The following is a 22656-nucleotide window of genomic DNA, read 5'->3' as shown; positions in this document are numbered from 1 at the left end:
GTTTGATGTCGTGTTAAGGTGGTTTTTGAATTTCTAGAAAATATGTTGAAATATGATATAGAAATGCCTTCGCTGAACCACTACTGACCAATATAACTAGTATTACAGATCAGCCATTTATGATTCAGCTGCATATCCCAAGGTATACCTATGCATTAGAATCATTGCATTAATGTGTCTTTCTGTCCAGACAGCATGAAACATGGACAATACTATTCGACATGAAATAATTCATGAAACATGCCCAATTGATTCAATTCCTAAAGATTATTTAAATTATCTTTTGTAGTTCGATGTGATTGTATTTGCCACTTTGTACGCACAAAACTGGCCTTACAAAATGGCTAATAAGGTACACAGTTACTGTATTTGTGACACAATTTATACTTATGGTCATTTCTGTGGTTCTTGCTGTATTTAGAGTTTTAAAAACGGAAGTTGTGAAATGGGATTGTTTTGTTGAAATACAAGTAATTAATTGGTTGATATCTGAGCCAAGCCAGACACATCCATCGGTTCCTTCACAGGATAAAACACGGACAATCAATTAGTGTCCACAGAGTTAGATTTCAACATTTTATATGATCTGTCTGATACTTTCTGGCAGTGTTCCACTCATCTAAGGCACATTAGTCCTGAAATAACAACAGAGCTGACCTTCCTTTTTAACAATACAACACAGCTTTCAAGATAAAACTGAAAAACAAACAGGAAAACAAACTGCAAGTAGGTACTCAGGACCACAATATTCTCCAAAATACTTTTTGAACACCAAGACAGAATCCCATATGGTGAAAGAATAATGTGTTCTATCCTTTGATCCATACTGCAGCTACTACACTAAAACACACACTTGCCCCCAGTTTGCGAAAACCTAATGCTGTTTCTGAGCCTGCTGCCAAACTGCAGGAATAAATGCAAGTTGTTTTACAGCACCAAAGAGCCATCAGTTCTCCCCTTACTTGCTGCAAAATAAGTAATGCCAAGCAAAATAGTAAATAACGGGGTACTTAATACTTTTTCTGGCTGTACTGACAAGCTCAAAGGGCCAGCGAATGCATTATAAATGTCCCAAAACAACAACGCTTATTCCTATTTCATCATAAGCAAATATTTCTTTCAGAATGCGGCCCATTGGGAGGCGTTTCAGCGGCACACTCAAGCCTTATGCTGCAAATTACATGTGACAGAAGCAATTTTAGGATATTTTCTCACACACAAAGTGCAGTAAGTGTTATGAATTAGATAAAGCGGGGGAATATTGAAAGTCTGATACTTCCGCTGCAAACTCAGCAGCTTTAATTGATAATGCAATTTTATTTTACTCTCAATTGCCTTCTTTTTCAGGAATAGTATGCTGATCATTTTTTTCATGCCGTATCAAAAACAGACTCCCTTGCAAAGTTAATACTAGGAAAAAAATGTGTGTGGGGGTGCTAAAAGTTTGAAAATGCAGGTATAATAATGCAAGAACCCACATTGCATACTAGTGATGTATTGAAATAGTCTCTCCTACCTCTTTGAGGCAGCCCATGAAGTTGTTGCTAACGGGAGATCCAGGCAGATCCGCAGTGCTGGGGCTCCCACCCACGTAGAAGAAATCGTCGGAGCCCAGCATGGTGTAGTCTTCCTGGGTGTAGCCAGTGGTTGTGAGGATGCCATCCACGGAGATAGTCACCTGTTGAGGGTCAACACATAGCCAAAGCCAATCCATTACACTCTGGGATTCGATCTCGTGCTGTATATAAAACAAACCACCTTCCTTGGTCTGCATTCGAAATTTGTTCTTTAGGTCCCACACTGTTGGTGGCTTTTCTCATTGAACCGTTTTTGTATTTTTTTAACGGAATCCTTTGGTACCTTTTCAGCGATTGTTTTGGACCAGACAGTGTTTGGATTTTGTTAATGAAATTTTTGCCATAGGATTCACAGGACAGGTAAAGAAAATATGGCACAGGCATATTTTCTTTATCTTTGATGGGGGTAAGAGAATGGATCATAGGTTTGGTTCAGAAACTTCAGGTTGGGGGGAGGGTTAGTACAATGTTCAAACCAAGGACAAATTGACTGCACTTGTCTTAGGTTTCGGGGTTTATCTGCTAAATGCAGACACACATATACTGTACACACATAAGTGGGCACACACTCGTACGCACACGCTTTCACTCCCACACCATCCGTCTCACTTTCGCCAATCTCTCGCAGACATCTACATCTATATATCCACGCACATGCAAACAAAGGGAGGCTTTTCACACCATCAATGTGCAAACCAAGGTCATCACCGTTAGAAGGCAAATTAACCACATTTAATTGGACATGTAAGGGAGTAAGTGGATCAATGGTGCCATGCAAAGCTGGGGGTAGGCCACACAGGCTCCGAGGCTCATGCGTAATCAAGACCAGAGCCCATATTCAAACACTCGCTGAGAATAGCTGACGCTGATCTGGGATCAGGTTTAGCTCAGGTGTCATGGCTGTGTTTTCAATGTCACAGGAGCAGACCTATAATCCTAGATCAGTATGCTTATTCTTAGAAATGTTATGCGTATGGGCCCAGGGGTAAGGGGGGATCAAGATTAGCTACAACACACCAACACCACTTCACCAGCATGCTACAAAACACACACGGGGTATGTGGGGGGGGGGGGTGAGTGAAAGGGAGAAGGTGAGTGAATTAGAGTGTTAGTGGTTATTTGTATGACAGTGTTGAGGTTAAATGAATTTGGGAGGTGAAGGGCAAATGAAGTGTGGGCATGCCATGCGCCATAGTGAGTTGGAAACAACTGTCAGAGCTCCCCCAATGAAGGTAAAGGGTTGCCATTTTTTGGTCTCTTTTAGGGCTCGGTGTCGAGGTCCCGTCTTTGGGATTGTGGCAAGCTTCTGTCAGTTCTGGACGACAGTCCTCACAAAAAATGGGGACTTTTTGTGCAAAAAAAAATTAGATAAAAAGTTAGTCGCCTTGACAAAGGCAAAGAAATTCAATTGTTTTACTTGTTGGAAATCTGCAGTAATGTGGAAGAAACAGAGAAAAAAAAGTAAAAGCCAAAGTGAAAAAAAACATAATGTGGGATTGTGGGGTAAAGAAGAAGGTTGTTGGCAGGTCAGGGAGGAAATTGAGAAGAAGCGAAGAAAGAATTGCCTGGTAATACAAACCCATCTCCTCATTTTTTGATAAGAGTGTCTAGGATGGAACTCAAAGAGAACGAATAAAAGAAGAGAGGGGGAGGGGACACACGGCAAACCCAAAAAAAAGACAATAAGAATGATATCTACCAGACAATGTAGTTTGTTTACCATAGCGTGTCCAATGCCTGATTGCTTTCCAGAAAAAGGGGAAGAAAGGAAATCAAAAGAATAGTGAACAAAAAAGGTTGTTAATAAGGATGGACAGAAAACAAAAACGAAAAGCAACGATGAAGAATTAGGATGTTAGTTAGTACATTAGTTGGTTAGATCTTTGTTAGTAGTAAAAAAAATGACTTTATCATAGATGAGTTAGTGTTGCGGTGAAAAAACACTACACGGCTTGTTAGAGATTTGTTGCAGTAATAAAGTACCAGCTTGCCATCCTAGCCAAATTTTCTACACCGGAGTCCAGCGAGAAGAAAATAAAGATGGGTTCTGAACGATGTGGAGGTACAAATTTGTGTAGGATGGCTCAAACCCCAACATAACTTGTAGTGTTTTTTTCACCCATTATTCTAAATAAGATAGTGAAAGAAAGACAGATCAGTAGAAGGGAAGAAAGAGAAAGCAGCCCTTTGTTTCTTAGCTTCTAACCTTCAAAAGTGTGTGTTATCCTCCTGGAATTTCCAGCTACCCATTTACTAACCTGAGGCAAAAAGTTCTGTCAGGGAGGGTCGGGAAAATCGGTACTTACTTGTTGTGCTTCTCTGAGAGCAACTCTAAATGTTGTCTCACCTCGCAAACAAACTAAAGGTCGAAACCGAGACAAGTCCACACATCCTTCCAGCACTGGCTCATTATCCTCTCTTTCTACTTTCTGGATTTCTCCACCCGACTGCCATACAAGCTAATTTTAAATCACATTAGGTAAACAATATCTGTCAAGTAACAGATTGAGCTCATGTACGGCAGATATACATCTTTGATGGAAATGTATTTCCATCTTTAAAAAGCTTCTTCTGAGCTATAAATACTTCATTAATGGACGGCTCAAAGGCAAACGCTCTCTGAAGGCTTTAAAGTGAGAGTCCATATTCTCCACAAGCATAAGGACAGTTTCTGAAAGCAGAAAAGATAGCGACAGCGTCTGATGGAAGTGTCAGCTTAAGGGAGAGTGAAGCAAAATAGAATCATCAGATAACTTTAATTTGAGGACACAGGGAACTCACGTTCAATAAGCCGATAAACAGGAGAGACGAAATAATGGAACCTCCACTAGCTATCAATCACATGCGGAAGAACTGCATAGCCCTGTTTTCAAACTCTTCATTTGTGGTAAAGAAGTTGAATAATGGAATCAAATTAAATAGAATGCAATTGTAAAACCAAAAGTATAATGACATCTATCTCAATAATGTATCTGAACTGTGGTGATGGAATGGCAACCAATCAGAAAAAGGTGACATTCTTAAACTCCAGCTCTCCCTTAAAGCTCCTGGAAGCAGGTAATCTAAAGTGGGGAAAAAAAAGAGTCCACCTGTCTCCAACCTCCGTCCATCACTGCTACCCCCGATTACCTGTCTCAGGTTGCGTGTCACTTTGATGTCGTGCCAGGTGTTGTCATTGAATTTTCCGTTGACCGGCTCTACGATGGCTTCAAAGGCCCCGGAGCCCAGATTGATGACGAGGGAGACGGCACCATCTTTAAGCGCCAGGTTGACATAGTCTGCGGATTTCCCCGTGTGAAGGAGCAGGCCGTTGCGTTGCCAGGTCTTGAAGGACAGCGTGATCTCGTCGCTGCTGCTCTGGATGGGGTTCTGGGAAAGGTCGTAGCAGAAGTACTCCGAGCCGCGGAAGGTGGCCACGTTCTCCTCCCTCGCTGAAACGACAAGGGAAGAAATGAAATGTTACTTTCAGGAGTCGTATATTTTTTTATCAGTGGTTTATCATCGGTGGGTTTTTTTAAAGCATGATTTGTGCAATGTTTTGGCAAAAAATGCACAGTTATATACGCCATGTGACTACCCCCAAAAGGCCTTCAAGTTACATTAAAAATAAAGCGTTAAAATTCTTAGTGAAAAGGTTGACAATACTATAACGAATTATACATTTTTAAACATTATTCATCCTGTCATTGACAAACATGTTAAAATGATAGGGTGTGATTTTTTAACAGGATCTGAACCACACAATCATTTTTTAGTTACTTTGTGGAATAACGATTTTTAGGCTGGTACTGGACGTTTTGGACGTTGCACAAGTCAGCATTGCGATTTTGATCCTTGGGGACTGTAGAAACAACATGGAAAACTCAATGAAAGAGGACCTTGTAGATATAAAGGGATCATTTTAAGCTTTAAAAAACCAAGAGTCTTCCTTTCAGGTGATTATACACTTATAAAAACATAGTAATGAATATTAAATTCCATGTCTGCCAATAAATCCCCATAATTCCCACACACCGGACCTTTTAAAACGTGAAACGAGCAAAACACCCATGCTGGTCCCCACATCAATCATGAAGCAGTCTCAGTAAATATGAGAGCCATTGCATACCACAGAGAAGTGCATACACACACACACACACACACACACACACACACACACACACACACACACACAATGCACAGCTCGCCATAATTATAGCTATGATAATCCCGTCATTCAGTTCAGATCGTAAAGTCCTATCTGTATGACCGTGGATTTAGGTTTCGCGTACAGCCCCTAGACAGACAGACTACTTATGATGGAACACTATTCCCCACTAATGGTGCGCATAAATCAAACTTACCCCGGTTTTTACAGTTTTATATCAAGCCGCTGTTGCAAAGTGACTTCCTGAGACCATTTTTTTTGGTCTGACACGGGAGTAAGGTGAGACAGCTCCAGACAGAAAGTGAGGGGATGGATGGGCGACTGCGAGAGCAAAAATAAAATTGCTGGGCTGGGGGAAAGAAAAGACTCTACAAGAAAGAAAGAGTGGATCACAGGAGTAGTGTTTCCTTATGATCCGTGATGGAATAATTGACACCTCTCCTGACGCCTCTTAAAAAGTGGTTTGACACACTCAAGGTCAAGATGTTGCTATCAAAGTTTTACACCTTAGGTTGAAAATGGCTTAACAATTCTAGAGAGTCAAAAGGTTGAACCTCCAAGAACACGGTGTTCAAGGCATCAATTGCAAAATTCGCAAGCCAAAACCAGGCCAACTCATTGCTGTGACACTTGGTAACACTAACTATGCCACCTGGCATAATTCATTTTTATTTCCTCTGCATTATATTTTGTCTGCTCACAGAAAAGTCAAGTGCAAAAAGAAAAAAAAGCAGAGAGATAAGAAAGCAAAAGAGAGAAAAGCATTTGGGCTGCAGGCTGTAAAGCTTCAGTTTGCCGTTTCGGATCCGGCTATATGTAAACATGAGGGAGCAGTGTTGTGGAGCTGGCAGAAAGATACAGAAGGAAGGGAGAAAAATTAGAATACTGAGAGAGAAACAAAAGGAGAAGTGAAGTGGGGCTGCGGGATGATGGGGTGTTGATTCCAGTCATGGAGAAATTCTCCCCTCGGCGTCAAACTTGTGTCTCTGCGCAGCACGGCGACAAGAGGAAATAGTATGGGAGGCAACAAAAGGCCCTGTGAAAAGCCCTCATCCATGTGCCAAAGGAATAAATAGAAACCCATTATTACCACTGAGACAGCACAACACAGAAAGGCAGCAGAATAGAAAAAAAAAGAGTTTTTTTTTTTACCGATTTCATGCATCTAATCTAAGAAATTGCACTGGTTTTCACTGCATAAGAAGATTGGAGATTGTATATCCCTATAACATTGCTGCTGTAAAGTTGTCAAAAGAAAATGATAATGCAGTGAAAACCAAAGAATACAGTAAGCGGCAAGTCAGTCGATCCTGCTGTTGTGCCATCTATTTGTAGATATTTAAATATATATATGTATTGCTCACCAATGCACATAATAAAATGCCAGTTCCCGGCTCCAATTACCTTTAATGCACATTGGGTGTATGGGGTAAAGCCTCTGGGGCCCCCAACTCAGAGTCATTGAAACAGTTGGCGGTGTAACCATGTTCTGTAAAGATGTTGAGATGCGACCATAGACACTGGTGGGCCCTCTTTGAAATCTTGCCTGGATGGCCCTTGCATGTGCCTGATGGCAGGTAAATATGGGTAAAAGAGTAACGGTTTTGAAGGACTGATGGTTTATGAAATTCTTCTTTTTTTTCTGCATCTTTAAAGTCATGCAACTTTCAAAAAGCTGACATACTTTCAAATGCTAAATAACACCAGAAAGGAAGTTTTCTCTGTCTTTTTTTGCTAAGCTTTCTCTGTAGGTGTGCAGCATGGTGATCATGCAGATCTACTCCAGACACCTGATCTTGTCTGCTCCCTCATGACCTTAGGTAGAGAGGTTACTGTCATGGTAACTCGCCTCATCTACCTGGCACACTCTAATTAGGTTATTTATCTGAGGGTATGCTACTCAGATTGCAACACAGGCTTAAGGCCCTCACAGGGATTCCAGATCATATTATTTTTGAAAGATACCAACAAAATGTGACCGTTAGCGGATAATTAGAATTGCAGGGTGGGGTAAATGGTGGAGCCAGAGTTAAAGAGCAATGACCTATTGACCAGTGTAAGCGGGGATATGAAAGTGGAAAAGTTTATGATGATATCAGCACAGCTCTAGTGATGGGAATGCCAGTCAATTATTCAGTTGAACTCTGGAATGGAAGGCGGTTTCCATTATTTACGGATATTCATGATTCCTGTTTTCCATGGAAAATGTCTTTCATAAATGATTTATGACATTCTTAGTGATCCTTTAATTTTTAACCTTGCTCTAATTTCAGGTCAATATTTTCACCTTATACTATTTTGTGATCAAACTGTCCTTAACTCTTCTTTGTTTCTAATTTTGCTGTGACAAACGCTAATGCTATGATGATGAACATGGTCTACTTGATCAGTATTCTTGATCTTATAATACTGCATTTACATTTTAGAAAGACACCGAGCTTCGATGTTTATTGATAACTTGCCATGTACAATATTTATATCAACTCATATTTAGAGCTTCAATGATGATTCACGAATGAGTTAGTCAATCCACACAAAATGAAACTCTTAAGAATAAATATTAAAGTACATTTTAAAATCGGCATAAAAAGCTTGTTTAGCCTCTCAAATATGGAAAGGTCGACATTTCTGTTTCATATCGTATTAAACTCTTTGGTTTTTGGACTCAAAAAATAAATACAACTTTGATAGATCACCTTGGACTTCAGAAAATAGAACATTCTTAATGTTTTGTGAAATCATCTATTGATTAATTTAAAATTAATTAGGTGCAAATAGTTGTTAGTTGCAGCCCTAATTAGCCTATATTTGAATTTGCCATCAAATATTGATAGTAAAGGGAAAGGCATGTTTGCTTTCCAATACTCTTTATGTATTAATTATAATGATGTCATTTAAAAGTGGCTGTGAAGATGTAAAGACTATCAAAATAACATTTTTGCTATGAATAATAGAGAGAGAGGAAGCAAATTGATATAATGCAATAATTGTGCACCTCAGCAATATTAAACCTGTGGTAAGTGTATACGGATCCATAAAAAACAGGGGAAATGTATTGCCCGTTGAGACATGTTCTGCACAGATCCGTGGCTTTCAAATCGATCATATAGCGTCTCATTTTCCCTTATTTTCACCTTAGTCATCAATATTCCATTTGCGTGCTGCCTTCGATTTCAAAATCCACTGGAAGCAATTAGCTCCTTCATTACCATCTTCCATTCTCTTCCGCCCCCCTCCCTCTTGGCAGACACACCCATGCAGCCCGAGCTCGCTCTCCATTCTGACCCCAAGGGCCATGGAGCAGGGAGCGCCGTCACCTTACAGTGACCGCATCACAACCTTCAACCTCCTCTAAGATTACGATATCATACAGTACTTAATCACTGTGGGAGGCGAGAGACTTAAAAGCACGGGAGGGAAATAAGATGAGTTTAATGATAGGATTAGATAGAGGACGCCTTGTGATTATTGTAGCAAAACACTGACTTTGGCTGGAGCTGCTACAGCTGTAATTCTGCCAAGCCCATAAGCTCACTGCACACAGAGGCTATGTGGGCAACTAACACTAGTTCTAGTCCCGGGGAGACTTTATCTCTGGTGAAGTGAACTCAATCTGTGCTGACATCCAGCACATCAAATGCATGTTTGCACTACATTTGCAGACAAACAAGCCCGCAGTTCCAGACCTAAACATAGAAAGCTTAGTCCTGCTTTTAGTTATTGTCTGTCGTGCAAGGTTGCGGTGTCACCACCACACAATGCTTTAACAACATCTGAAAAGCCTCTTCTCACCCTCTCTCACGCGTTCTGTCATTTCTATTCTCTTTCTCTACATCCCTAAAGTAAGAAATTAGCATATTTTGCTAATAAGAGTTAAAGCAGTGTGGTTAGCCTGACGCAGCCAAACGTGAACAAGTGCTCCACTGCCTCTCAACACGAGGTTAACACTAACATGCAAGTTTGCAGTATTAAGCTCGATTGTGAGCCAGCATGTCAAATAAATGTGGAGCATCATAGGGGATGTTTCTCTTCACTATCAGAATTGCTTATTGTAGAGAGAGATGTGTATTACATGTTAATATTTAGCTGCCCAATAACTACACATGGGTTAGAGTTAGGGTTCCAATCCAAGATACAAGATTAAAAACATAGGAAAGTTGTCTATGTAAGGTTAGAAATCCAGTCAAAAACAATATACAACAAGCATTGAATTTATCCATTCCGTTACAACATTCAAGATGTTTTGAGCCATATGCATATCGAACAACTTGCCGATTATTATGAACGTTCCGCACCAAAATTTAGGGTTAGGGTTCCAATCCAAGATACAAAGGTAAATATTTAAGACATGTGTCTATCTAAGGTTTATATTCCAGTCAGAAAACAATAAACACCAAGCATTGAATTTGTCCTTTCAATGGCTACGTTCAAGATGTTACACGACATATCTAACATCTAACTTGCCGATTACTATGAATGTCCTGCACCACAAATTAGGGTTAGGGTAAGATTTCAGGGTACAAGAGTAAAAACATAAGAAAGTCAACTGTGTAAGTTTTATTTTCCAGTCCAAAACGATAAACAACAAGCACTGAATTTGTCCTTTCAAGGACAATGCTTAAGATGGTAGATGGCATATTTCAGAACTTGCCGATACAACAAATGTTCTGCACTACAAATTAGGATTAGGGTTAGGTTTCACGAAATACAAGTAAAAAATAAGAAAGTCAACTGTGTAAGTTTTATTTTCCAGTCAGAAACTATATACAACAAGCATCTCATTTGTCCTTTCCATGACAATGTTCAAAGTGTTACACGGCATATCTCACAAATTAGGGTTAGGGTTTAAATTGAAAATACAACACGCACTGAATTTGTCCTTTCAATGACAATGCTTAAGATGTCAGATGGCATATTTGAGATCTTGCCGATGATATGAATGTTCTGCACTACAAATTAGGGTTAGGTTTCAGGAAACAAGAGTAAAAAATATGAAAGTTGTCTATGTAAGGTTTATATTTTCAGTCCACAAGCACTGCATTTGACTTTCCATGACAACGTTCTAGATGTCACATGGCATATCTAAGAAGTTGAAGTGAATCGTCACCCTGCCACTTCTTTTCTCATCTCACATTCTGGTAACCTTGTGAAGCCGCGGCGGACAACCTGTCTGGGACTGTCTTTTACGTCTGCACGCACAGACTGAATGGGGAAGAGTGACAAAGAGAGAGACAAAAAAGAGGGATAAATGTAAACAGAAGTGACACATGAGGAAGCAAAAAACAGTCTATAAGAGAAGGAAGCCAGAGATGCAAGCGAAGGAAGGAAAAGAGAAAGGGGAGAAAAATCTGAGGGAGTTTGGGAGTCAGAGAGGGAAGAGGAGAATAAGAGTGGCAGATGGAGGGAATGAATGACGGAGGTACTTCCAATGGCTCTCCAGAGAAACGAGGTGACACTTTGTGTTAAGACTAGCAGTCAAGAGCTGTCCCTGCCCGGTGATTCATGCTTTGATAAACCTTATTACTGCAACCGATAACACAGCACACCCACAAAATCCCACTCTCTATTTCTCCCCCTTTACTCCCCTCAAAGCACACCAATTCCACCACATATCCAACACTTTTTCTGCAGTGTTGCAGTCAGAAGATATCTACAGTATTCCCAAATGAAAGGCTTTTTAAATTTGTATCCAAAATGTGTGATTTTCTAAGATTTTTGAAAGACCTCCTGCTGGAGAAACATTGCCGTTAGAGATCAGAAACCATAATTAATGCTCATCTTATTGCAATATTTACAAAGTGAAAAATATATATATATTTCAAGTATTTGAAACTGCTGCAGAGAGAAATGAGGCTGGCATCTTTAATGTGACAGAGATGACTCATTATGGTGGACACACTAGTGCTGTACATGGAGAAGAAGGGTGGTCAAGCTCTGTATGAGACACAGTCAACAACACAGGGATTATCCTACGTGGACTAGTAATTGTATTATTTGGCCAGAGAACAGTACAAAGAGGGGATGTTGTGTTTCAGGCATCTTACTGTGTGGGTCTAGGATAAACTCAGTGAACTCAGAGAAGACTAGGGAAATGTCAGTATGCTTTTAGTAATTTCATGTGTGTGGCTATAAGGATGCCATGGTTGTCCATCAGTCACTGAAACGTTTCATGCATACCTTGGATCCCTATAATTGTGCAGAGGATGGTTTCCAATAATAATGACTTTTCCTCTTGAGCTGCTCATGCTGCAATCATGATGAAACTAGTTCTGTTGTTTCCAAACTGTTTTAGCTCTTGATGAAATACTGTGAAAAGCATTAGGTGGATGTTCATGGAATCACCTATTGAGTATCATGGTCCCCAGAGGTTGAACCATCATCGAATGTTTGGCCCAGCCCCCTTTTCATGAAACTTGGTGTAAGATTTTAGAATGGGCCAAAGAAAAACACATTACAGTTTGGAGAGTAGTGATACATAGAATAACAAAAATGTTGGTCACGTAATTTAATTTGAGAATGATTTAGGCCTAGTGAATGTATGATTTGAAAAGTATAAGCTGAATGTCAATGGAATTGTCAATAATTAATAATGGTCCTCATGACCTCTACAAGGAACATAATGTTTTCAGCTCAGTTTATCAGATTTTGGAAAAACTACCAGCCGGAAATTCATGACTTGGAAAACATTTTGGCATAGGCAAAGGAAGATGCATTACAATTTCAGCAGATAGATTAGGGCATAAACTAAAATGTATGCATTTTAATTGGGATGTGTATGTCAGTGTGAAAGGTGGATGTTGATTGTATATGCTGTTATTAATCATGGTCCAATTTCTTGTTAGCAGATTTTAGCATGAGCCCAGAAGGGAACCAATACATTACAATTTCAGGCAGAGTACACAATTTAATTATGTTACTGAATTTTATAAAAGATGTGTATATGACGAGGATCTGAGGAAGAGAGGAGGGCCAGAGAGAATATACTGTAAAAAGTATGTAAAGGTGGATATCAACGGAAATGTTAGTTATGGTCCTTAACAACCTACGCAAAGAACATTATATTTTCAGTTATGTTTGTCAGTCGGCAGTATTTTGAAAAGAATATTGGCCCAATTTTTGTGAAACTTGTTGGAAGAGTTTAGTATCGGCCAAGCAAGAACACATTATGATTTGGAACAGATGGATAGGTACATGAACCTAAATTATGAAAACATTATTTAACTGAGATGATCTGGTAAATGCTATTCTCAAATGAATTTGGATGTTTGTGGTTTAACCCAAGGGTTCCTTTGGCTAACAGCTGTGATAAGCTAGTCTTGATCACCTGCTATGTGTTTTTATGTGTGTACATATGTGTCTGAATCTACTTATTGGCTGCTGATGGTGGAGCCTCCATGGAGTGAGTGATGAGGTTTGGAGTGACAATAGGGGGGATGGTGTGAATGGCGGTGGTGAACGATGGAGGGGGGGAGGGTGTCTGAAGAATGGGGGCAGGTGCCTGAGGTCCAATCCCATCAACTGAGGCAATTGTGCGGAGCGAATACTGGAGTGAGGAGGTGGGGGTCGAGGATGAGTTTGCAAAGGAGAGAGAAGTAGAAGGACAGAGATGTGGAGACTGCAGTCCCATTACTAATACTAAACTATTATGAGGAGAAGAGATTTGGAATCACAGCAGTGAGGCATGGACTGATGGAGGACATCTTAGACCAATCTTTAACTTATAGTCTCCTATTGCTTATTCAAGTTAGAAGAGCATGTCTAGAATTTTCTTAAAATATACACAATATCAGGGATCTATTTCCACGTCTACAGCCACATTTATGTCAATATGGTAGGAAAGTCTGATGAAGAGACTAGAAACGTAAGCTTAAGAGGGGTGTTGTTTCTATCAAAGGGAGAAAATGAGAGGTTCTGTTCAAACTGCCAGAGTTGAAATGCCAATAGCTTTTACTGAGGTGAGCGTTTTACAGCAAATTGAGTGTAAATACGTCAATGGTGCCTTTTCAAACGGCCTCGGTATAGACAAGAACGTCAAAAAGTAAGCAAAACTGTTTCTCGTTTACAAAAACAAGAATATCTAATAATGTAATTACTACAATTTCACTTAGATGGTTATTAAGAAACCTGTAGTTAGATTCCACAAAATCCCATGTTTCAGTGACTATCGACTTCCTGTCTCATGCTATTCAACCTCTTGTGCAAATAACCAGCATTTCCACCAAACAATTATGAGGAATAATTGATAATGGAATCTGTAAATGATAGATCAGAGGTATCGTTTACGTATTCAACATTGATAAAATCTTGTTTATTCCCACCCCATCACTAAAACTGAATCAAAATCAGGTTCCTAAATTAATACTGTTTGAGATGTGATGTAATCCATCACTGAGTACATCTTGGGCCAGATTTCTGTCCATGGGAAGGCAAAGCATACCATTTGCAGCTGCAATCTGCATGAAATTAGCATCTGATTTACAAAGGCGTGAGCTAATTATGCAATCAGTGGCTGGGGCTGCTGTCTACATGTACTCTGTGAGTGAGGCACGGCTTAAAAGGTGCAGTTTAGTGATGGGATTTGTCGAAGATCGCCAAACTAATGAAATTATTCAAATTAGAGATGTAATGTACGGCAAAGGATAAAAAATGGAATTAATAACAGAAATGAAAAAGATTCATGCTGAAAAAAACTCAAAGCAGTAAACATAACCGTCTGAAATATACATTACACGGAAATAAAAATATGTGCTTCAGTTAGCTAAAGGTAATGCCATGACCCTGTTCTATTAGTACCTGAAAACTTTATTTCGTTTGATATTTGAATACTTCCTGTTTAGTAACAATCGACAGTATAAATTAATTTGGGTCTCAGTGCGTGAATAGTGGCTTTACCTCCTGAGCCAAAGTCACCCATGGGAATTGGTGGGGAAACCTGAGTTAAACCACCAAGACACAGATTTAAGCAAATATTATCAGATGTACTCTCCTTATTTTGCCAGCTAAGGGTCCACTTTAGTCTGCCTTATGCGAGAGTGAAGAAAAGATCAAGTTCACATTATTCATTCAAATCGTTTTGATTGCTGGCAGCAGGGGGTAGATGGTCAAAAAGAATAATTAAGTTAAAAAGGAAACTTGTTTTCTAGCTGCGTACGTGACGTCCAAAGACAAAACCTGTCAGCACTTCTGAGATCTGAGGCATGACCATGGGCATATACGCCTTTAAATCACAATACAGCTACATACTAGGGTTAGGGTTAAACTTCCTGACACAGCTCGGGGTTTTGACATGTTGCTGACGTCAATGGTTCTCTAGATGTCTGTTTTACTATCGCACTTTCACTGAATTAATGTACATGCAGGCCCAGCATTCTTGAATCCTTAAGTGGTTTCTCGTTTTTAAAACGACTGTAAAATAGTATAACAATATTATGAAATCATCTGCGGCATGTATCGCTTCCGCCAACAATCAAAAGACCTTTGACGATGTGTCTCCTGAATTCAAACTATTGCATCATTCCGACAGCTGCCATCTTGAGCATAAATAAGAAGTGATTGATGAAAGTGTTTTTGTTTTGTTTCATGTTCTGCACTGTTCTGCTGAAAGGTGTCTTTATAGCCTTATACCACTCTGCATGTCTGCCTGACACTTTGTATGTTTTAGCATAAAATTAGCTTTTCCATTTCTGATTCAGATCTTTTCATTACTCCAGCTACAGATATGGATGCAGTTGTTTTGGTCGGATTTTCTACGTAATTTCCTGCGAGCATTCATTGAGTAGTAAACAACCAGTCACTAGCATGTATACTCATGCGCACGCTGCATTGTTTGTATTTGAGTCCAGGCCTGCTCCAGGTCGTCCCCTGAGCCTGTCAATCATCAAGATTGGCGTCGCCTTATTGGCTATTATCTCTCCTGTCAGAAGAACGTCCGTGCCTCCACCTCTTCACATCAGTCTCTGTCAGTTGAAATGCAGCCTGTGGATAGAGCCATGGAGCATGAAGCTGCATGTTATCATTACCTTTACTGACATATGCTGTTTCAGCCCAAGTCTCCATAAACCAAAGTCACCACTTGGTCCATTGCTGGGAGAAAAGTATTTTTGATTAAAGTAGAGCCCACTAAACCTTTCTTCTTTTTTTTTCTACAACTGTTGTGTCCAATAGTTTATCACCTACCTAACTGTTGAGGTAACGTAGCGTCAATATGCTTTATAACCACTCTCCACCCACATGAGCAAAGTAAATAATACCTCCTTTTAACACCTTGTGATCACACATATTTTGGAGGTTGCGTTTTATTAAAATTACTCTATTTGATCTCTTTTTTTTATTTTCCCTGAAGGTTTATTACTTATGTTAACACAGTTTCTAAATTTGTAATGCCACTGGAGAGATATGAGAGCCAAAATTAAACATGTTTGCTATTACCACTGTGAGGTTGATGTGAAGGTCTTACATCATTTCCTACAAACTGAACAGCAAATATACTAAAGTATATATTGTTAAGATAAATGTTAACACTAAATGCCTCATAATAAACCGGATACCGCAATACACCCAGGTTTTAAGTATTTTGTTGTAGATAAATCCTATTTCTGTGGATGTATTTGTGGATGTAAATGGTCTGCAAAGGTTTGTGGATGTAAATGGTCTGCAAAGGTTTGTGGATTTAAATGGTCTGCAAAGGTTCAAATCTCAAAATTCCCTCCACAGGAGTTTCTCTCCCACACTCTCCTCCCTTGCCTGAGACGCCTCTATTGGATTCCTTTGTTTCTTCCGTAACATAGTGACATTGCTATGTAACACTTAAGCTTCTATTGGCTAGCACTTAAACACATTGTACATTATGTGCGGGTCATTTCAAAGATATTGACTAATCAGAACAGAGCTGGCCAACTAACCAATCAGAGCAAACATTGCCTGGTTTCAGACAGAGGGTGAAAAGAGGTACTGCAGCTCAGGTAAAAAATAAAGCACTTGGGAATATTAAAACTTGTCACAGTAGAGGAAGTAAATACAAATACAATGCTGAAAATGAGCATATACTATGTCTTCCTTAAGATATGCTTGGAGGAGGTTTATGGAACTTTGCAAAAGAGAAACTACATCCAGTTCTATAGAAACATTTCAAACTGAAATAAATTGATGGGAAAATTGGAAAATATGGGTAAAGCTAAATATTGTGTTTTTTGTAAAAATAAAAAAAAGGATTATACTGTAAAATATTATAATATAATTTAAGATTTCTTTTTTGAAATGTCACCTTTATTTGGATATTTAAACTAGAACACAGCAATTACAGTGTGGCTGTTCTAGGCAATTGACGAAAAAGTCAAAAGTGTAACTTTTCACTGAATGCAACGCAACTCCGGGCAGAAATTCTAATCTAACGAGAGCAGGAGAGAGTCCCTCGTCTGCACTTAGCGCAGATACCGAGGCCATTTAATATTTATTGTCTCTATAACTGACTCTCCTGTGTGCTGCCAGAACATTGAGCTGCGTGCAGGATGGCAACGGGTTAAAAGGGGAACAGCGGTGTCTTAAATGGGACAATGAAATAAACATGACTCACCATGAAAGAACCCTTAAAGCAAATGTCATATAGATGGCAGGCGAAGAGCATGGTGCCATAGCTGGTTAACACTGGGGTTGATCCTTTGACCTTGTATCAACAGCCAATCGCATCAAGGGCAATTTTTCTGATGAGGTGATAGGCAATTTGGTTACATTATTGTCCACAATAGGATGTGTTGCCTTTGAGAGACATGAGATAAGGTAAGACTACGAAAGGTAAAGTATGGTTTCTTTATCAGTATTATTTGCTAACACCAAGTAAGAATTGAGTACAATAATACAAGACAAGAGTTTGGCATAAAATTGCCGACATGTCTCGGTTAATTCAACACCGAGCTTACTGAAAATGAAGGAGAAAAATCCCACTGCTGTTGCTTTAAATCCAGCTGGAACCAGTCATAGCCTGTAGCCAAAACAATGTGACTCTCGCTCGGAGCTTGTAACACTATGTGCTTGTGTTAAAGTGTGTGCGGGCATTTACAACGCGGTTCTCCTCCAAGAGATAAGAGCAACGATGGATTACTCTCACCTTTCTCTAGCTTTCTCCTTTTTAACCTTTAACTGCAGGGCTTACTGCAAACTTTACACGTGATACTGTGTCTCAGATGCACTATACAGAGCGGAAATGTATATAAGAGGATACACAAACAGTAATCTTGGCGTATGCCGGGGACATACAGCCACACTAATCACACAGCACATCCTCCATCACGTGGCCACTGCATGCCTGGATGCTTCCCCCCCCCCCTTTTACATTTTCAATCTGCTCTTCCCATCCCTCTCATTCATTATGTCCCTTCCTTCCACTCCTTTTGTTGATAGTGTGCGTGGAGCTCCAGGGGATAGGAATGGTTTAAGCCCTCTTACTTGCTTCCCAAGCTTGGCATGGTTGAACCACACTCAGCAGCTCCAGCATTCCCCCAGCAGACAGGAAGCGTTCTAAAATTAGCAGAGGATCCGCAGCTTCCCCCGGGAGAAGCAGGGTCCAACAGACAGATTCATGGAATCACCTGAGTTAGATTTCTAGCATGTTTTTGGGGATGTGTGTAGTAATGCTCGACTTATCTAATCGCAACTGTGGTATTAACCTGTGCAAATACATAACCGTAAAAGGCTTCGCTTTAATCAAATGCAAAATGTGTCATTTCTTTGTGTTCAGTCTGTTATTTGGCACATGCACTGGGATCATAGTGCACTACCTTAGGGTTGAATGGGTAGGCTTTTAGTTTAACATGTTATAACTTTATTCTCTCTTCACGCAAAAAGGACATAATTGATGTTGTCAAGTCTAAACATAATGTTTCACACAACAATGTTGTGTAATGTACCACCCATTAAGAAAACGGGGGATCATTTTGTATGTTACTCACTTAATTTAAGTTTTTATTTATTTATATAAATGTTTGTTTTATTGTGAATTCAAAATACATTAAGTTCCCATGTTTGGATTGAGGAATACACATTTCAAAATGATCAGTATTACTATGAATTGACCATAACCAAGCCAAAATACACTACATTACAATTTGTTATAATGTCCACAATAAGGGCAATACCACATTTTTAATTAACTCAAGCAGCCATGTGTAAGCTTTTATCTGCACCTACCGAGCCACTATACATACCAAAATCATGCATGTGCACTGAGAAAATAAGGTGTTGATTTGTTTTTTAGAAAAAGATACGCTAGCTACTTTCCGAATCCTGTTAGTTTGCAAACAAATCAACTGATTGTGACAGCGTCATCTGATCGGCTCTCCTGATTGGCTCTCCTGATCGGCCTTTATAGAGAGCACGATCAAACTATTAAGAGTGAATATCGGCCGATAATGATCTGCGGCCGATCGAACGGAGCATCCCTAATAAAAAGCTTGAATATACCCTTCTAACAAAATAAATAAAAGCCCATGGAGAGCTGTGATGTTTTTTTTTCTTAAAGCATATCCAAGTAACAAGCATCATTTACCTACATTTGATTTATTTTGCTAACTTATAACTTAACTTATGAGGAAATATACCCCACTCCTAGTGAGGGGCCCAGCCCTTCAGATATTTTTCTGTGTGGCCCTCAGTGAAAAAAGTTTGGACACACCTGATTTAAAGTATCCTTCGATGATTTAAGGCAAATTCTGCAAAAATGTATCAATCCCTCCAAAATCCGGAACGGTATCGTAATTGAAGTATCTTTAAAAATAATCGTAACTAATGTTTTTTTCCAAATTGTGCAGCCATATCCACCAGGCAAAAGATATAATCAGCAAAAAATTAGGGACTTAATCAGTAAGAAAGAGGGCGAACGGATAAAAGAACATCCCTACGGTGAAAAGAAACAAACAGATTGAGGCAGGACTGAGATAGTTGCATACACATTTTAAAATGAAAATCAACTCAGGCATATGCAACTGGAAGAGTAAAACCTCACACATAGGCACGTTTCCGTCTAGCTTGGAAGTCAATAACATTATCCCCTCTCCATCTCGGCGACGGTTATTAGTCTGGAGAGCCAAACGGCCCTCTTCAATGACACTCTTGAGATGAAGGGATAAATCATCACTGAGAGGATGAGTGTGTGTGGAGGACTGACAGAGAATGGAAATGAGAATAGGAATTACAAAGACAGAAAAATACACACTCTGCACAGACTCAAATGTCGAGCCACTTCTGTGTTTTTGTTAAGTACAGATGATGTGAAGACAAGTCTCTCTGAACGCATGGACTGATGTTCAGCTTCACAAATCTAACTCTTTGTGAGCGCTGTACCCCTGAGTCTCTCATTTTCTCCCCTCCCTACTCTTTCCCTGTCACACTCACTCTCCATCTCACTCTCTTTTTCTTTATCAAATAGAGAAAAGGTGCCTTTATTTGCTCTGGTACTAAAAGCATCCCCTTTGTTACTTTCCTCCCCCCGCCTCTATCTCCCCCTCTCCACTTCCCCTTGCTCTGTGTCCACTGCAACCCTTTAAAATACAAGGAGAGGAACAAATGCCAGAAGGCATACTGCTAGTTGGATAAGTGAACACCTCATGGACTTATGTGACCTATTTTTATTGTGCTAAGGATGTTACATCAACACATTTGCTGGCCCTAGAAATCCTGGAAATGAAACTATTATTCGTGACATTTGTGGTAATTAAGCACATTTGAAATTTTATTCAAGTTTTTTGTTTCAAAATAGTCCCAGCCAAAAAAGTGGGAATAAAATTAAAATGCATTTTTGCTAAGAAATCAGTTTTAATGTCCTAGGGCCGGGGTATGTTTGTCGAAATTGTACAACATTTTTTTGCAATGATAAATCCCCCACATGTTCTTAAGAGAGCGTTTTGGTGCCAACGCATGATGTCATTACTGGTCATTTGATTGATGCCATAGCTGTGTGGGCGTGTACTAAAAATAGTTTGTTATATCACCTCAGTTTCAGCCGGCGAGCAGCGCTGGCACATTTCCAGCTGGCTGTTAGCCTGTGCAAAGGACTATGTTGAGTTTTGACAGTCTGGTCATTTGCCCTCCCCACAACCAGCCCACTAAAGAGAAACAGCTTACACTAGCTAAACCCCCTCCTGCCTTCTAAAGGATGGCGGAAAGGAAATACATCACAAAATGTGTGGGAGCTGCCAATGACTCAGCAAGTTTTGAAATACCGTGAAGGAAAAATAACACCTAGTGGGAGTCATTGCCAACTTTATCAGTTAGCCTAGCTTTCTAGCTTTCACTTTCCAGTTGGAATATAAACTTATACAACAACAAAATTGGTGCTACTAATGCTGAAATGAACAGTCTCTCAGGAACAATGGTCAATAAAAAGCACTTTGATCATTATTAGTTAAAGTAAAAAAAGAATGTTCTATGATTAGCCTTTGAAGTTTCATTACTCCAGTAAGTAGCCAGAGCCCTAAAGCTGAACCATTGTTCAAACAGATTCGTCCAAAAACACTTTTTAAGCACTTTTTGTGTGGAAATTAGCAAAATAGAGGATGTGTTATTGTAGTTACAAAGAAAGTTACAAACCAAAACCAAAAGAAAGTAATATTCTTTGTGAACGCAACAATCATGTGTGATCCAATATACGCAATTTCTGTGTGACAGCTGGCTATACGGTAGAGTGTTCAGCTTCACACTGCAGGATATCACTCCAAATGTCTATTTCTGGAGTCTGTATAAGTGTGTGTGTGAGTGTGCATATGTGTATGACTAGTTGAAGCTGGTGTTGAGTGCGACTGTTGCGCTACACCAGAGGCGGCTCCATATGGACGATGGGCTGAAGCCCAGGTGGGTCGTTTAAGAGAGGTTTGTGTGTGTGTGTGTGTGTGTGTGTGTGTGTGTGTGTGTGTGTGTGTGTGTGTGTGTGTGTGTGTGTGTGTGTGTGTGTGTGTGTGTGTGGTGGAGTCACCAAATCAGGCAATGTTGCGAAAACGCCTCCCGTTCATTTCAATGTGGGAAGTGGGAAACTCAGGATTGAAGGACTGATCGCCACCAATGTTGAACTTTCCGGAACTGTACAATCCTTCAATGAGGGGTACGAAGATGTTGTGCAGTCACATGGCTTTCTCAATGCCAAATTCGGTGTGAATGCAGCATAAGACTGAGGCTGTACAAGAAGTAACAGCTTTATTGTATCTCAACTGTAATATTTGTTCTTTTATGTTTAGTTCAGTAAGGATAAGACCTTTAGAGTCATTGTATACCTTAATTGTTTCTAGAAACACGATGACCTTTGCGGCATTGTACCTCAACTTCTCCCTCACTTCACTGATTTTTAATTGGCTGCCATGCCACAGAGGCCATGCGACGATAGAACTCTGAGTACATAACCACGCACAGGTCCATCGTTTCATTATCTCCGTAATGGCGATGATGATGACGGCGATGATGATTGCGCCAGTCTATTTAAGTGTCCCTGCGGAGTTATGAGAAGGAGCCAGCGAAGAGGAACTAATTTACACTGAGAATAATTTACGCTGGCCAAGGATGACGACAGAAACAAAATACAACAGGAGGAACAAAGAGACAAAACCATAAAGTGCTGCTGCTATACCTCAGAGGGGCTTTCTGGAGTATTACAATGAGCTCATGAAATCGCCATTAGAGGGAACACTGAGCTGTGTGATGAGTGTTTATTGCACGTTTGAGTATACGTGTGTCTTTGGAGTTTAGACGAAACACTGTGTGCTGTATCTGAAACTTTAATGAGCTATGTTATGGGATGAATAGAGGGGAACTGAACTGCCACGAAGAACATGGTGGATTTGTAATTATTCATGGTTACAAATATAATCTGATGTGGCAGAGGAATCGGGAGGCAGTGGCTCCACAATACACTCTAGCAAGCTGGCTATCTCTACTTCAGCTTTTAATTCACTG

General features: G+C 39.8%; 1 protein-coding gene across 8 annotated transcripts in view; it reads right to left on the bottom strand.

Annotated features, from left to right (window-relative positions):
- nrxn3b (neurexin 3b) overlaps positions 1-22656 on the bottom strand; it is a 286482-nt gene that overhangs the window by 209946 nt on the left and 53880 nt on the right. For all 8 annotated transcript variants that reach the window (XM_063902196.1, XM_063902201.1, XM_063902198.1 and 5 more), the window contains exons 5-6: positions 4707-5008; positions 1517-1678 (exon numbers count right to left, since the gene is read on the bottom strand). In XM_063902196.1, coding sequence (XP_063758266.1) covers positions 1517-1678; positions 4707-5008 — 464 coding nt within the window. The remainder of the gene's footprint in view (positions 1-1516; positions 1679-4706; positions 5009-22656) is intronic.

The sequence above is a fragment of the Eleginops maclovinus genome, chromosome 15, assembly GCF_036324505.1.
Source record: "Eleginops maclovinus isolate JMC-PN-2008 ecotype Puerto Natales chromosome 15, JC_Emac_rtc_rv5, whole genome shotgun sequence".
NCBI lineage: Eukaryota > Metazoa > Chordata > Actinopteri > Perciformes > Eleginopidae > Eleginops > Eleginops maclovinus.
This window is presented reverse-complemented; position numbering and strand designations above follow the sequence as displayed.